The 17746-nt window shown below is 51.2% G+C and overlaps 1 protein-coding gene across 1 annotated transcript in view; it reads right to left on the bottom strand.

The window, feature by feature from the left end:
• GALNT18 (polypeptide N-acetylgalactosaminyltransferase 18) overlaps positions 1-17746 on the bottom strand; it is a 341676-nt gene that overhangs the window by 166614 nt on the left and 157316 nt on the right. Inside the window, exon 2 of the mRNA XM_080816994.1 lies at positions 2861-3053. Within this exon, the coding sequence (XP_080673120.1) occupies positions 2861-3053 (193 nt within the window). The remainder of the gene's footprint in view (positions 1-2860; positions 3054-17746) is intronic.

Here is a 17746-nt window from a genome sequence, read left to right as displayed (position 1 = left end):
CCAACAGCTCTCTGATCTTGGGTGTGTGTCTGGCACGGGATCTGAAGTAGAACTGGAGAGAGCTTTCCAAGTCCATGTGCAAAGAGAAACTGCATCCTTAACGTCCCTGCAGAGAACATGGGTGGAGGCTCACAGGGAGGGCTCAGCTCTGCCTTCTATCAGAGATGCCATTTTTCCTTCTATGAAAAGTCACCTTGCCCCACGGTGGTGCAGGGGGAGGAAGCTCTATAAACTGCAGCTCTGTGTGGAGGGAGGGTCTCTCTGTTACGATTATTGCTCAGAATTCTGCCCACCTGGAGTCCTTTAGAGAGCCTTTGTCCGCAAACTCAGGAAGCCCAGCCTGGACCCCTACCCGCCCCCCAAAATGTGCTACCTCCAGAGAGTGCTTGCAAGGGAGGCCTGCCCTTCTGAGAAAAGCCGCATGGCCTCAGTCCCCTCCAACCTTCACCCACCTGTTTCTCTCCCAGGGAAGTGGGGAGGAACAGTGACAGGGCACATCTCTCAATGAAGAGTTAAGGGGCTCCGGCGTCGGTTGGCTCCTCATAAGACAGCTGTGGGCCACCCTCAAAGGCCAGGATTTGGCATCTGGACACATGGGGTCGGGTCTCAGCTCAGCTACGTATCCAGCTGTGCGGTCTCAGATGCAGCACTTGTTCCTCAGTTTCCCTAACTCTGAATGGGGAGAATGTGCCAGCTTCTTCCCCACCTCTGCTGCCAGTGGGTGTGGTCTGGGTGGGAAGGGCATTCTCAGGACGCCAAGCCCTGTGTAAATACAAGTCATTGCTACGGTCATGTTGCAGTCTATAAGATCCACCATTTCCATAGCTTCCTTCTTAGTTCCCCTTTAATTTGAAACAAACCTGCATAGAGCAAGGCCTGAGCTTGACAGGAGAGCCGGTTGCAAAGTCTGCAGCTCCTGTGCTGGCCAAGATCAAGGCCAAGGCCCCTGCGAGAGTCCCGGGGTCCCAACTCCTCTGAGGATCCTTTTTCTGGAGCCTCTAGGTTCTGCCCATATCAGATCTGGATCTCTGCAGCCCCAGGCGTGGTCTCTGCAGCACTCCCAGGGGGCTGAGACCCTGGGGCACCCTCGGGATACTCCCAGAAGCCAACTCCATCCCAACACCTGTCTACTGCCATCATGATCCATGCTACCACCACCTCTCACTGGAATAGGCAGAAGCCTCCTAACTGGTCTCCCTGCCTTCCTAAGCCCTTTCATTCTGTTCTCAACACAGGAGCCACGGGGGCCTTTGAAAATGCCAAGCACTTCCCTTCGTTCCCCATCTCACAGAGTATAAGCACACCCCGAGCAGCAGCCTACAAAGCCCTTTGCCTGCGATTCTCAACCTGGGCTCCACTCAGGAATCACCTGAGAGCCCTAAACAATACAGATACAGAGTGCCACCTCTAGAAACTCCTACCTAATTGGTCTAGGGTGTGGCCCTGGCATCAAGATTATTCTAAAGCTCCCTAGGAGTTCAATGTGCAGCCAAGTTTGAGAACCACTGCCCTACTTGACCTGCTTCCTGTGGTCCCTCTGACCTCATCTCCAACTACTGCCTTCTTGCTTGCTCCATTCCAGCTGCATGGGCCTCCTTTCTCAAATGTGCCAAGCACACTTCTACCTCAGGACCTTTGTACTTGCTGGTCCCTCCATCTAGAAAATTTCCCCCCAGGTATCCATGTGACTCACTTTCTCATCTTTTCCGGATGTTTGCTCAAATGTAACCTTCTTAATGAAGGCTTTTCTGACCACCCCACTAAAAATTCAACCCCTCCTCCCATCCCAGGAAGTCCCTATTTCCCCTCTCAACTTACTATTTCTTCATAGTATCTGCTACCATGTAACAGGCTACATATTTTACTTCTCTGTTTTCTTTATTACATGTCCCAGCCTATCTAGAATATAAGCTCTGCGAGGGCAAGGATTCCTGTCTGTTTTGTTCACTGCTCTTTCCCTGTGCCTAGACTATGCTGGCATATATAATTATCAGTAAATATCCTTTAAATGAATATGTACTCTTCTAGCCCTTGTACGTCCTCAGCAGCTCTTTCATCCCTAGAGCCCAGCCAAGTTCTCCTTGGGCCAGGAAAAACCATTCTCAATGATATAGTATACAGCATGAGCTCAATAAGTGTCTATGAGACTGAACTGAACTTTTCTCCCTAAAAGAACATAGCCTCCAAACCCAGCAGCAAGATCTTTCCTGAAAAAGATCTTTATATCTGTCTTCCAGATATAAGCTCACTGTAGTTTGCAGCTTTAAGAAAAATTTAAAAATAAGGAGAAAGAGGGGGAAAGAAGGTTTGGGGGGGAGCTCACAAAAGTTAATGAGATTTTCTCAGCTATGGTACGTGCCCACACTTTTAATAATTAGGAGTAATAAAAATTCTAACCGAACCTTAAAGGAACATCTTCTGGAACAAAGAGAAAAGTCAAGACAGACTTCTGTGTCGGGTGTAATGACTTATTAGCCCTGGAAGATGGATATACTTTAAATACTAATTTATAGAAAAAAAAATAATTGTTCATAAAAATGCAACTAATTGGGTTAAAAAGACTTATTAACAGGAACACCAGATGACTCTAGAGCCCGTAAGGAATAAATTACATTATTAATCCTCAACGTCTCTCATGGAAAAAGCCTTCCCTCTGCTTAGCAAATGGAGAAACTGAGGCTCTGGGAGGAGGAGGAGGAGAGTGACTTGCCCCATGAAGGCCAAGGGCACAGACCCTGGCTGAAGCCGGAGAGGGACCCAGGAGTCTGAATGCCCTGTTCTGACTCTGTTTCTGGCACCGTGGTGACCCCCATCTCCCCAGAGGCAGGTTGACAAGGGCCCAGCCACTGACTCTGCTCACCCACTGGGTCTGAGGTCAGGCAGGGGCCGGTCGAGGGGCAGGCGGTCACTGAGGTAGGCATTGTAGCCGTAGTACTGGAACTGCTTCAGGGCCACGCGCCGGCCTTCAGGGCTGAGCTCCTGGCCCCAGTGTGCAAACAGAGAGGAGTCTGTGAAGGGCTCAGCTTCTGCCTCCTCAGGTTTGGCGGGAGCCTCTGGAGAAAGAAGGGATAAGGAGACAGTGGGTCAGAGTGCACCCCTGCAAATGCCATGACAACCCCTCCCCCTCCCTTACCATCGCCTTGGATAAAACAATCTTATCCCCGTATTTGGGGGCTTTGGGGAAGATAGACTGTAATCTTCATGCTTCCTCAAACTCATTTATCCATCCATCCATCCATCCATCCATCCATTCCACAACCACCAGGCACAAGGGATATAGAAGTACATCCTACAGGGTCTACTGAGAGGCTGATGGATATGATCCCCATACCCCATGGCTTCAAGTCAGAATGCCCTCCTTTCCCCACCAGAGATGCTAGCCCTAGCCCTCAAATGGGCTTCCATTTCTCTTTGCCAAGATCGCACCCCCACTCCCTGCCAGTCAGGAGCCTGCTCCATACCCGGGTCCCCTTGCCAGACTTCTTGCCCGCCTGCCTTCCTCTCCATTGTCTGGTCTGCTGTGAGTGGCCTGGCCCAGCCAAGTGCCATTCATCTGGCTCCAAGGACCCCCAACCAGACTGCCTTCTGAGGCTTCCGGGCTGTGCCTACCAGAACAAGGAATCAGTGGTAGAAAGTCACCCACGCACTCTGGACATTGTTCACTGGACCCCTGATAGATCTGTAGTAGGGACAGCCCCAAACCAGGTCATGAGCTCATGGTTTCCCTGGAGCTTTCTAAGAAAATGAAGGGGACATTATTACCCATAACAGCGGAAGCTTTGGATTCCACACAGACATGGATTCAAATAAATCCCTGCTCCGACATTCACTGGCTATAGGGCCACAAGCAAACACTCAACCTCTCTGCGTCTTGCTTCCCATTTGTAGTGCGGGTATGCTAATACTAACCCACCTGTCACCCCCCACCTCCCAGAATCTGAAAGGATCACATAATGAACATACAGCACTTGGGCCAGCATATGACTCAGAAAGGTACACCATACATGGTACCTGGCATAGTGCCTAGCAAGGGGAGCCTGGCAGGTCGTTTGAGTCTCTCTTTTATGGGGGCAACAGGCAGGTCTTGCCAGGACATAGGCTGATGGGCCAGAACTTTGGAATTCATTCTGAGAGACAGGTAGTCAGGGTCAGAAATCAGAGAAATCGGACAGAGATGCCAAGCCCACTGGATGGTACCCTCCAAGCTCATAACATGATGTAAGTGAGGGATGGTGCTAGGAGCCTGGAATGAGCCAGAGACCAGAGGAAGCAGAAGCAGGTTAGGGACAGAAGACACAGGCTTGGAACACTTGCCAAGTGTGTCACATGCCTGTGGACATATGACACACATCTATGCCAGGAGCCAGGCAAGGACCTAAGATTCCTGGGTCTTTCCAGGATGGGTAGCTCAGTGCTGCAGACACAGCTCTTACTCCCCTCTTCCTCTTGGGGGACTCTTGTAAGAACAAATCTGAGAGAGGGGAAGAGGACTTCCAACACCCAGGATCCTCCCACTGTGGAAGGGGTGCCCTGGGGGACGAAGCCTCTTTCAGTGCAGGTGCACCAAAGCTGTCATTGAGAGAAGCAGACTTTTGTGACTCCCCACAAATTAGAGAGTCCTTGATTCTGAAGCAGAGCAAGTACGCCGATGGCAGAGACTTTAGTGAGAGAGATGCCCAAAGACGTGTCATCGGGACTGGAACACCCAGGCGCTGGGTAAATCTGTGGAGGCACCTCACCTCTCCTGACCTGACTCACTCATAAGGAAGCAAAGCAGGGGACAGTCAGTCCAGGGAGGCCTGTCTCCCAAGGCAGCAGTCCTGACCAACTACGCCACACTGGGCCCATGTGGCAATGGGCTGGGACACCTATGAGTTTACAGATAGACATGGCAGACCGATTTTCCTTAAAGGGATGGAAGGAACTCAGCTATACGACAGATTAGGACCGAATAAGGAGTAAAATGCAAACCAAGTAGCATTTCTATGACCAAACAAGAAATGTGGTGGTCACCTAAGGTTCCATCCCAGAACCCAGGGCACACTTGTTGTCCCCGCTCTGAGGCATGTGTGAAGGGAGGCCCAGGGCTCACGTGATTGTAAAGGCCCTTGCTATCTCTCAGATATATGAGGTGTTCATTTGGAATGCTGGGGGTGGTAAAAATCTAAATCAGTGAGCCAACGGAATCATATAATATTTAAAAGAAATGGAGTTTTACTGCTCTCACATACCTACCTAAATGGATATTACCAAGTCAAATGAGATCCGTTAATGAAAAAATTATGATTCACAATTAGACCTGTGTTGCATAAAAATGCATTATAAACAATTCAAGTCCGGGGTTCTACCATATGTTCCCATCTTCTGGCTCAGCATAGGGATAAACCACAACAAACCAGAAAGCCGTGGGTCTTGAATGAGAAATCAGGGGCAAGGCAGGTCCTCTCTGTTGAATTCCTGCCCAGAGCCAAGCACCGTGCTGGCCCGATGTCTTTACCTGAAGTTCTGTCTCTCTGTCTTGCTCACAGGTGTGGACTCCATGAGGGGAGGTCGACTTCTGTCTCATTCCCTGCGGTGCCCCCAGCCCAGTACGCATCTCTTGTGAGGGCCTCCATAAACGATTTCATTTAATTAATTCATTCATTTTTGGAAGCAAAGAAAGTTTCATTATCCCAAGGACAGCCCATTGAGAATGTTGGCTCTCATTCCCAAAGCTGCATTGCGCGCTAAAGCTGAGGGACAGCTTAGGTATGTTTGGGGAAAGAAGGGAATATGTGGGGGGGGGGGGTCGTGAAGAAACCTCGAGAAGGCAGGCCTTCAAACCTCTGGAGCTCTGCATTTTTCTGGGAAACGAAGCACCTGGAATGCTCGTGTATATCAGTTAATTTGAAGACAAATGTGTCTCTCAACTCCCCATTAGGATTCTATGATCACTGGGTAAACAGCGAGTCGGGGTGAAAAGCAAAGTTAATGATTGATCTCACCCAGCCCGGGTGCTCGTCTGGGTCCCAGGGAGAGCAGGCCGGGAGTGAACACTGAAAGGCCCTTCCACCAGACAGACACACAGTCCCTGTGTAATGCTCAGTCAGGGAGGCATTCCCCCAAATTCCCTCGCTATTAGCTCTGTGGCATGGGCAGGCAGGAGCCCTGTGGGACATGGCAGACCCACAGGCTACGGGGGGACACTGCCATGCTATGCCCCTCTCTGCACCGTACCTCCAACAACTAACTGTCTCCTCAGCATGAAAGACCGAGGTCCTCCACTTAGCCCCTGACCTGGAGAAGGCCTTACAAGGCTCCTGGTGATCAAGACCCTGAGAGCTCACCCCTGCCCCCTGCCCCCTTGTCTTCTCTACTCCAACCACACTGGCCCCTCACCAGACTCACCACACACCTCAGGGCCTTCGCTCTTGTGCTTCTGTGTACACCCCGTGGCTAGCTCCCCTCACGTCCTTTACCTTTTTCCTCAGAAGTCATTTTCTCAGTAAAGCCTTTTCTAAACATTCGATCTCCGAGTTCCCTCTGCGCCCACTGAAGTCCTTTTTCTATTTGTCTTGCTTGTTGTCTTTCCTGACTCAAACGTGAGCTCCCTGAAGTCAGGGATTTGCTCTGTTCTCTGAGGAACCCCCAGCGCTTAGAACAGTGCCCGTTCCGGCAGGTGCTTAATGAGTATCAGGAAGATGAATGGCGTAGCAGCAGCAAGACAGGAGAGGAGTCAGTGAGCCCCCGATCCATTAGGGATTCCCCACGTCCTCAGAGGGAGCTGAAAGGGGCTTGGAGTCCTGTGTCAGCAAGGAGGAACGTGAAGCCCGGGAAGGGAGGGCAAAGTCCAGCCGTGGGCAGTCAATTTCCTACCTAGGTCACTTACACACAGCCTTTTGCGATGATCGGTACGCTCTTAGAAGCTTCTCAGGGAGTCCCACGGAATGTGGTCATTGGTAGCCAACCCCTGCCCCTCTCTCAGGACTCTTTGGCAAATTTCTTACATCAGAGAATTACCTGGAATCTCTCCCAAGCATCCAGAACAGGACAGTGCCCGGAGGAACCACCCCAAAAAGCATGGAGAGAAGAGAGACAAGGAAGGAGGGAGGAAAGGCTGTGTGTGTTTCTTCCCTCTTCCTCTTTCTACGCTCACCGGGAAGAACTCGGAATTGGGAAGACCACAGGAAGGCTCCAAAGTCCCAGAAACCCAGGTGCAGGGCACAGGGAAGTTCTAAGACCCAGAGTCTTCAGAAAACTAATCTAAGATGTCTTCAGGGAGTGTCTGACTCAAACCACAGAGCCTCAGGGAGACCGAGAGTAAGGTCAGATGTTCCCATTGTCCCCAAAGTTCCCGCAGATGGGTGGCGGCCAGCCTTCCACCTGAGCTCCCCTGGGCTCAGTCTCTAAGGTGCTTGCTAGAGAAATCCCTGTCAACAAACTCAAGGGGAGGATTCCCCTGAAGGGTCACTAATCACTCCACCTTTTGAAGAGAAAAGGCACATTTAATGGGTCCATGCAAAGCATGACATTTCTGATGCTGAGAAGAGAGGCTGATTTCTTCCTCCTCTTTGACATCTCTCGGAGGAACCTGCCCTTTGCTTTGTGGGCACCCCCTGCCCTCTGGCCCAGGAACAACCATCTCTGCTCATTCCTAGAATGCCCTTCTCGGCCAGCATCTGGAAACTGCAGCTCGGTGGCTTTAACCCGAGGGGCTCCCCATGGCGGCACCTACTCCACTGTTGGGTTTTGGGAGTCACTGTCAAAAGGAGTTAACTCTTCTTATCAGACAATCAACAAATACTCGAGCAAGTTTTTTGTGTGTCAGGCCTATTGCTGGGCATTGGAAATATAAAGAGCACTCAGACTCCGTGCCTGTCCTCAAGCAGCATCCAGCCTAGCAGAAACGCCGGTTGTATAGAGAATGTAATCAATGCTCAGATCCAGCGTGGATAACATGCCACTGGGTCACTGGAGAGGGAAGACGTGCATGCAGGGAAGGCTTCCCGGAGGACAGGATGCTCAAGCTAGATATGAAGAGTAAGTGAGAGTCCCGGGCTCACTCTGGAGAAGGGCCAGACCAACGGCAGCAAAGATGCAGAAGCAGGAGAGGGCACGTGTGGGGCTCCAGGCGTCTGGACAGATGGCTATCCACAGCTGAAACCACAGAAGAACGAGAGCTGCTGGGGCCTCGGGAGGCAGGGGAGGGCAGGATGTCTGGAAGATCCGTAATGCAAACTGCAAGTCTGAAAGGCCAGGATTGGCCGTATCATTTAGAAATAGTTTCTGAAACTATAAGCACATATACAGATAGTAATGCCAAAGCCCAACATGTTAACCATCACCCAAGGACTGTCTCAAGTGGCAAGATGCATTATTTGAGGTCCAGTGAGGAGGGAAACTGCAGGCCGATCTTGCGTGTCTACTGCCACCCCTCTGCCCCTTGAGCTGATCCCTCGTGCCCTGTAGCCCTGTTCCGTCACACAGCCCCTGCCAGGAGGGGAGGCCAGGCCGTCACAGTGGCCTATGATGTGGGGTCTATCCTTCCTATCACAGAGAAGAGGAAACCGCAGCCCAGAGACATATCCCCAGCCTCGCTCCACGTTGTGAGCCAAGACACACTGGCTTGAAGACTAGAAACTTCAGGCCCCAGGAGACTTCTCAGCCGGTCTGCATTGGTTCACTGCAACGTCCGACTACCGGAATACTTCCTCAGCGATGGTAGGCAGCTGCGATGGTAGGCAGGGACCCCGAGTCCCTCCGGGTGGTCTTGCCATCCCAGCTGCTCTGGCTCTCTTCTTGGAGTACTCCAGGTCTTTCCACCAGCCAGCAGCGACAAGGTGCATGCCTGGCTTGGCCAGTAGTCTCAGGACCTTGCCCCACGCTGCGGCAAGCATGCATGCCTGTGCCTCGCCAGTTAAGGATATTTTGAGTATCACTTGCTCTGAACCCTTCCTGGGAGGTTCCCTATGAATAAGCATGCCAGAGAACTTTGACTCGGCTCATCGACTTCTCCATGTTAATGCCCAGTTCTCATTGTGCATGATCTGTTTTCTGGAAAGTTCTACCCGTGATTACATGGGGCATCGGGAAACGCCACATTAGGTTCTCAGAGATATGCCCACAGTGCCCCACATGCAGCCCACTAATGAGAGCAGAGAATTACAGGTCCCCGTCCTGACAGCCTCCATGCTAATTCACGCAGACAGGAGGGAAACAGGGCAGGAAAGCAGCTTGCAAGGCTTTGGGCACTGAATGCAACAAAGGCCGCAGCCCTGAGGTGGTGCCCCGGCACGCCTGCCAGGCACAAGGAGCACATCTGGATGCTCTGCCCGGGCCTTCAAGGCTTGTGAAGCCACTGATGCTGGAAACAGGAAGAACATTTGCGTGACGGCGGCTGCTGGGGTGAGCAGCCCAGACAAGGGCCTGTCCAGCTGCTTTTGCTCCAGGGTCTTGGCAGAGCTGAGACCACACAATGGAGTGGAAAGAAAATGGGTTTGGGAGTGAAACAGACATGTGCTGCTGCCCGGCCCCAGCCACGTCGGACGGCCTGCCTCCTCCAGGACCACACTGCTTGCGATTCCCATCTTCTGAGGCGGAGCCCCTCGGCCGGCCCCTGCTGCACACTCACGGACGCTCTGAGACGCTGCTAGCTCTTTGGAGAAGCTAAAGCCCAGACCTCCCCCTAAGTAAGAACCCAAGACCCATCTCTGCTCCCTGGATTTATCCTAAAATAGCAGTAGAAGGGGTCACATGGCACAGTGGCTGCTGGAGGTCAAAGGGGCCTGGAGCTCCCACTGCAGGGCTGGTCGAAGCCCACTGAGGGGCAGACAGAGTCCCTGGGAACTGAGCTCACATCACTTAGGACCCCCTAGCCCTTGGCCCACGCTGAGCCATGTCTTCCCTGGAAGCAGCAGGTCTGCTTCTGGGCCCTCGATTCGGGCACCTTTAGGGGTAACTTTGCAGGAAAGCAGCAGAGCCTTCTTGTTGCTTGTGGTGTTTTACTCAATTTGCCATATATTCCTCTTTCCTGTAGAGTTGAGCAGGCCGTGGAGAATGCATGGGGAGGGGGCCTAGCTTCTGCCCCGCAGTCAGTCCTATAGCCACTGCTATTTCTGCTTCTGCCTCAGGCCACGCTCAAAGCCAAAGTTCTGGGTGTTTGGTGCTGAGATCCAGAACCCAGTAATGAGGAGGCAGGGAGAAAGCGGGACAGACCGGCGGGCCTGTGTCCCCGATAGCTTGCCTGCTGTGGGCACTAGAACCTGTGTGTAAAGTTTATCCACGGGACAGGCCAGGTGGGCCTGTCCCCTGGCCCTCCTCCTGGAGTGTTCTGTAGATCCTTCTCTCCCCACTCCTGGGGAGCTCTTCACTCTCTCTGGCCCAGACCTGCAGCCTGGCCCTTCCACCCTCCGTCCTCTCCTGTGAAATGGAGCAGCTTGCCAAGGTGGTGTGTGGAGTCACTGTGGGGTCAGCTTTTAGAAGGATGAAGGCTAAGCATTAAATAATGGAGTGGGCCTTGCCGAATAGCCCAGATAAGAACCCTTAAAGGATGCTTCCTTTACTTCCACCTCATTTATTTTTTTTAACAGCTTTATTGGGGTGTAATTTATATACCATAAAATTCACCCATTTCAAATGTACAATTCAGTGATTTTTAGAAAAATTTTCTTCTATGCTTGAGATGCCTTGTTGCCTGTTTTATTGGGGGCTAAAAAGAAGAGGCTAATTGAATAACCAGAAATGTACATTTTTCTTGTCAGCTCTCAGTAAACTCTTGCCTGCTGGCTGCCCAGTGAGAAGTCACCGTTATTCCCACTAAAAAGAGCCTGGTGCTTGGGCCCCGCTCGAGCAGCCCAGGCCGGTCCCCCCGAGGCCCACTGCTGCAACACTACTGCTGAGGCCGGGCTCCCTCCGCTACACAGAGATGGATGTTACCCTGAATGGCAGGTCACTCCAGGCTGCCACCAGCTTGCCTTCTGCTGTGTCGTCCCCACAGCCCAGGACGTGTGTCTCCCTTCCCTCCCCTTCTAGCATCCAGCCTGGAGATCCAGCCAGCCTCTGTGCCCAGGGCTCCAGCCACAGCAAGGAGGCGCTGAGAACTCGTGGGAAACAGCGGACCCGAGAGGCAGGAGGTCTCAGCCAGCTCTCGCCTCCAACACTGAGCAAATCTGCTATACTTCAGGCCCCCTTCCTCATCTGGGCTTTAAGATAGACCCAGTGTTTGGGTTTTATTTGGAAGAAAAAGGAGGACTTTAGCTCATCATTGTGGTGCTTTACTTATCCTGGAAAAGCAAGACTCTGCCTCTAATGGGGCTCCCAGGGGGAAATTTTCAGATTTTTAAAAACACCTTTGATATGCTAAGAGCCCTGATAATAAGGAAATGAAATATTCTGCATAAGGTATTTCCCCTCTCTGTGCTTCTATAGGTGCATTACAATTCGAGCTAAAGGTCTTTTGCCAGCAGCCCTCACAATTAGGCTTTCTCTTCCAGGGATCCTCAGAACCCCTAAGAGAAAAAAGTGAAATCTGACAAGGGAAAGCTCAGAACTAATCAGAAGAAAGAAGCCCTGACAGTCTCAGGTCTGACACCATTAAAATCTCCTGCACGACGACTTTATTCATCGAGGCAAAGGCAGCTCTGGGAGAGCTTCCTCCAACACCCGAAGGGTGTTGTGGGGAAAGAGCGAGACTCCTTCAGAAGGCTTCATGTCCTGGTAGGAGGGCTTTCTGCGGGGGCTCTGGAGCGAGCTCTGCCCTTGAGCAGCTGGCTGACCTTGGTCAAGCTCGGGAGATTTTCCGAACTTGTGCTTGCTCCTCTGTTCCATGGGGACAGTGGTATCTACTGCTAGCTCACCGCTACCTCAGCGCAGAGATAAAATGCAGAGGGGACTGGCAATAAAGTGGGAGTGGATTAGCTTCCCGCCGCCAGGATGGCTATGTGGTCTAAGGGGCTGCGCCCAGGATCAGTTTCCTGTGGGTGTTGTGACAGATGAGCACGAATAGAGTGGCGGGAGACAACATAAATGTATTATCTTGCAGTGCTGGAGACCCAGGGGGCTGATGGGGTTTCTTGGAGAGAAAATCAAGGCGTTGGCACAGATGCATTCCTTTCCAAATGTTCTAAGGGGGAATCCATTTCCCTGGATTTTGGAATCTTTGAATTCTCTCCAGCTTCTAGAAGCCGCCCACATTCCATGGCTCATGGCCCTCTTGGTCCAAGGCCGATGCCAACGATGATGGCTTGTGTCCGCTTCACGTGGCACTGCTCTGACTTTCTCTTCTGATCCCCTCTTCCACTTCTAAGGAGTCTGAGATTACCTTGGGCCCACCTGGATCATCTAGGATGTTCTCCCTATTCTGAAGTCAGCTGATAACCACCTCCATTCCATCTGCAACTTTAATTCCCCGCTGCCACGGAGGGTAATAAATTCACAGGTCCCGGAGATTAGCATGTGCACACCTTTTGGGGTGGGGTCGTTTTTCTGCCTGCCTACTCTTTAATAAGAGTGCCATCACTGTGGGTTTTGCCACCAATAAAAAGAAAATTCTCATACTTTGCCCTCGGAGCTGTAGGGAGGCAAAGGAATGACACTAATATTTGTTGAGCATCAAGAACGTCCCAGCACTGCTCTCAGCACAGTGTCCTCTCATGCCTGACACTCCTGTGACACTGCACGCAGGGATAAGACTGGGGCTATCAGGCCAGGTTCTCCAAAGGAGCAGATGCACATGAACGTAGCAGGTGGCCGTGAGCTGTGCAGGGTCCTCATCCCTGACCTTGAAACCACCACCCCAGCTAATGAACAACAAAGGAGAGCTGCAGACGGTGCAAAGCGGGTCCTGTGACCATCATCATTTTGCCTCTGGTTCTTCTCCACTCGCTCTGATTGAACTATTGCGGTTTCCAACTGGCTCCTGACCGTTGGCCTTGCCTCCCACTGCTGTGCTTTGGCCTAGGAATTGGCATTTGGCTACCCAACTCTCTGGGCTTTCAAAACTTTTTAAAAGCTGTAGTTCTATTGTTTTGGAGACAGGGGTAGGAGAGGGGGTTCTCCTCTGAAAATCCGATGAAACCTGGTAACACGCACCAGAAAATGCACATTCACACACACACAGAAAAATCTGCCTTCAATTTCATGGGAGCCACGAGTGGTAGCATGATGGAAAGCAGGGGTTGGCAAACTTTTTTCTGTAAAGACCAGTAGTAAATATTTCAGGCTTATGGGTCACGTGGTCTCAGTCATAACTACTCAGCTCTGCTGTGTACGGAGAAAGCATAGCCCTAAAGGCTGGGTAAATGAGTGGGTGTGGCTGTGTTCCAAGAAACCAATTGATAAAAGCAGGCAGCAGGTCAGATGTGGCCTGTGGGCTACAGTCTGCCTGTCCCTGGTGTAGCCAGAGCCCAGACTGTGGATCCTGCCCCTCCACCTACTAGACATATGAGTCTTAATTGCTTTGTGCCTCGGTTTCCTCACTTGTAAATGATGATAACAATTCCTGCTTCATAGAGTTGTAGTGAGAAAAGTAGGAGTAAATCTGCATCAAGCCCTCACCAGTAAGCTTGGTGAAGTGTCAGCTAGGGTCTGTCTGCTGGTCAAAGCCTCCACCTCCCGGAAGCTGGCTTTGATATACCTCTCTAGCTACTCTCAGTCGCTGGTATCTGCTTCATGGGACACAACCCCTGCCAAACTCAGACCCAGCCAGGAAAGACAAAATGTAGTTATGATTCTGGATGTCCAAGTCCCTGCAAACAAGACTCTGGGCAAGGCCAGGGATAGAGAATCAGGCCCCAAGCCCTGCAGGGGCTGGCAATCGTTAGGAAAAGCAGCCCCAGACAGGTGGGATAGGATTCAGGAAGGTGGCAAGTCCTAGCAAAGAACTAGAGAATGAGCTGGGGGTCTAGGGAGAAGCACCATTACTTCTGTCTGGGCTGACATGGCGGGCGAGTAAAGGGATTTCGTCGGATCTGGGAGATACTGTATGCTGACCTCTCACAGCCAGACAGAGCCCATGCCGTCTCTAGAGCTGAGCCTGCACAGGGCAGGGTCTGGGCCTCAGTGTGGTCGAGCTCTACGCTGAGAGGGCCCAGCAGGCGGGGGCAGCCAGAGCTCAGTGTCTGTGTGCACACACTCATGGAAATCCAAGAGGACGTGATTCGCAATTATGCAGAATGGAACCTTCCATTAAAGGTCCGAATCTTTATGCTCCAAGCCAACCATATAAAGAACATGTGAAAAACTCAGTTTAAGGAGTGACAAATGTGTGTATCTTAGGAACCAGGATTTATAGGTGCCATTATGAGCTACTTTAAAACAACCCTTTAAACCTAGAGTTCTGCCTAGGAGATATAATGAACTCCGAAGCACATGCCATCATTTTTTCCCCCTGAGAGCTGACAGCCTGGAGCTGAGCACCCAGACTTCTAAATATACACCTCACTGTTCACACATAAAACACAGTGTTTCCACACATCAATTTCTTGGAATGAACTAGCAGGTCGACCCTGATGATGTTCAAGTGGCATGCGTCTCCCGGCATGGGTGTACCGATGGGAACACCTGGACACGGCAGGGAGGAAACGTGGTGCCTTGCACCAGGACAGTCTGCAGCCTGACCCACCGGACGCCTGCAGTAGCCGCACCTCCGAGGTGCTGGGACAGCGTGGGGAGAAGTCCTGGCTTTGGGAAACCTGCAGCAGGAAGGAAGCCAGGAAGGGTGTGTGTACCTGTCCTCTGGAATACTCCCTCCTCTCCAGCCTCAACCTCTCCATGGTACTCTGAAGCCTACAGCATCATCCTTCTGGTCGTCGAGGAGAAGCCCTGTGCTGGAATGCAGTGGCTCCCAATGTTAGTGAGCATCAGGCTTACCCAGACGGCGGGTGAAATCACAGATTGTCTCTGGGCCCCACCCCTGGAGGTGCTGACTCAGCAGGTGTGGGGTAGAACCTGAGAATATGCATTTCTAGCAAATTCCCAGGGGTTGCTGAGGCTGCTGTTTGGGGCTTGGAATCAGGCTGGAGCAGTGACTAGAGTTCCAGGTCTCCTTCCAGTCTGGCTCTGCAGCTCAGGCCCTCCATGAGTGGGCAAGTCCCCCCTTCTCTTTAGGCCTCAGTTTTCTCCTGGGTGAATGTGAGGGGTGGGGCTGGCAAGATGAACTCAGGTCCTAAAATGCAGTGATTCTAGGGTGTTTCAAATCACAGATTCTGGCTCACACAGGCACTGGTAGCTTCCACTTAGAGGCAGAAGGGTCAAAGGAACCCTTCTACCTCTAGCTCAACTCTTGTATCTTATAAATAAAGTAAAGTCCAGAGAGGTTAAATGACTTGCCCAAGGTCACACAGATCAGTAGCAGCTGATTCTTAGACAGGAAAGGAGAAAAAGCCCCCAAAGGCCCTCATTCCCTGCTCAGTGCTCCCTCTAACCCTCACGAGGATTCTGCCACCAACTCGACCAACAAGGATCTCTAGTGCCTCGGAGGCAGCCAAATCCCAGAGCCTGAGCCTTGGGCAAACCAGTGAATGCCCCTACAGAGACCCCTCCCCCATGCTGGTGTCTGGATCCAGATCTAGAAAAGCACCTGTAGCCCATATGTCAGGCCGGCACAAAGCTCCGAGGTGCTCTGTGGGTGTGGATGGAGAGGACATTAATCATAAGGTCTAGGGACGATTAAACCAGGCTCCCAGCGGAGGGTAGCGTTCCTGGTTTGCTGGGTTATCACCAGCTGTATCCTCTCACATGGGCACACACAGCTACACACACACACACACGCACACGCACACGCACACACAATCACAGAAGGTCACAGCAGCCTGTCCTGAAAACAGATTCCTCTAGTCCCAAGCCGCTGCTCACCACATACAGCAAGACCATTAAAAACGTGTCATTTCAAAAACAAGAGAACACTTGTAAAAACAAACTTTCAAGAAGAAATATTACGGGGCTCCACTCTGGTTAAACAGCCCCCATCTGAATCCTTCAGTGCAATTTACAGCGGAGAGGGATCTTCGGGGTTAGGGCGTTGCTGGGTTCGCTCTGTTCACAGGTTCCTGGGTTCCCCAGGCAATGGAGGTCCCGGGGCTGGTTGTGTCATCACTTCCAGCAGCTGTTGGCTTGCTGGGTATCCTTTCATTATTGTCCTCGGCCATAAATCTCCCAGGCCTGGCAGCTGTGCCTGTTTCTCAGTGAAGAGAAGTGGATTTGTCCTTCGAAAAAGTTAACATGTAGGCCCTCCCAAACCCAAGCCCCTGCAGGACCCAGAAAGGCTTTGAATCCGTGTCAAAGAAGCCATCAAAGGAAATAGGCCATTTTCAAACAAAATCCATTTCTTGAGCATGACGGTAAAAATATTTATCACATGAAAGATTTGAAAACCTTTCTGATGTCTCAATGTTCTGTATTATGAATGCAGCATGTGTCCAGTGGAATGTGTGCAAAAAAAAAAAAAAAAACAGTCATGCCTATGATTTTGATAGCGGGAAAAATTAGTCCTTTCCATCTGGCAAATTCTTAATTTACCAACCCAGTTGTGCTGGATGGGCACATGAGGCCAAGGAAAGAGGCAAGCCTGGCATTCAGCCAAACAAAATCAGCAAAGGCTTTGGACAAAGAGACTCAACATATCCAGGTCACAGGGAATAGGGGTCCCACGCTTAGCTGTCTCTGTCAGCCATGGCTTTGGCCAGCATCCACACTCATACCTCACGTGCAAGGTCGGACAAGGCCACGTCAGTGGGTCTCAGGATCATCCACAGTGTCTGAACTTTCTTCAGGGAACTTCATAATCATGACTGTTTGCCCCACCAAGGGATTTTCAAAGTGCATGACAAAGCTTGTTTTTGTGCCCCAGAAAGGATTGTGAGGGAGCAAGCCAGCCCTCCTGAGAGACCCAAGTCTCCCAGGCTCAGCTCTGAGGATAAGAACTCTGCTCAGAGACTGTGTGGACCCTGAGGTTCTACTGCTATGCCATGCCTTGAGGTTGGTGGGTGACCAGAGAGGGCACTCAGAAGTACAGCCTCCCATGTGCCCATGAGCATGTCCTTGTCTTTAGAAAAGAAAGGCCCCTAGCTCTAATTCCCTTTCTTTCTGGGCGAGTAGCTCAAACAGAAGCTGCCTAACAGGTCCTAATACACTGAAAGACACATTCGCCTGCCCTACCTTTTCTGGGTAACCACAGAGAGGCAAAGATTAAACTCCATGCATTTGGAGCTAGGAATGAAAGTGAATTCACTCATTCAATGAATTTTCATCAAGGTGCAGCTGTGCAGAGAGAGAACCTTGGCCTAGTGGTGAAGTACAAGAATTCTGAGCCACATTGTCAGAGTTTGGAACATGGCTTCCTGATTTACTAGTTGTACGGCCTTGTGTAAATTACCTGCCCTCTCTGTGCCTCAACTTCCTAATATAGAAAATTGGGGATAATCCTAATATCTGCTTCCTTGTGGAGTTATTGTGAGGACTGAGTAAATTAATAAAAGAGTCCCTTGTGTTCTATGTGCCACATAATCATGGGCAACTCTTACTACTGTTATGGGTCAGGTCCTCTGCTGGGTGTTAGGGATAAAATTGTGAACAGAAACAGTGAGGAGTTGTTGAAGTGGCTACTTCATACTTCTAAGCCTTAATCACCAGTATCTGGTTCACAGGGTAAATTAGAATGCAAGGCTCCTCTACCCTCCCTAAAAGGATAGAGGAGACCCAGAGCCCACTGGTACCCTGGGATGAAGGACCTTAGGATACCCAAGAAAGGTCTCTCTCTGCTCCTGGCTCT

Source organism: Martes martes, assembly GCF_963455335.1.
Source record: "Martes martes genome assembly, chromosome: 10".
NCBI classification, from domain to species: domain Eukaryota; kingdom Metazoa; phylum Chordata; class Mammalia; order Carnivora; family Mustelidae; genus Martes; species Martes martes.
Note: the sequence above shows the minus strand (reverse complement) of the source record. Positions and strands in the feature narration are given on the sequence as shown.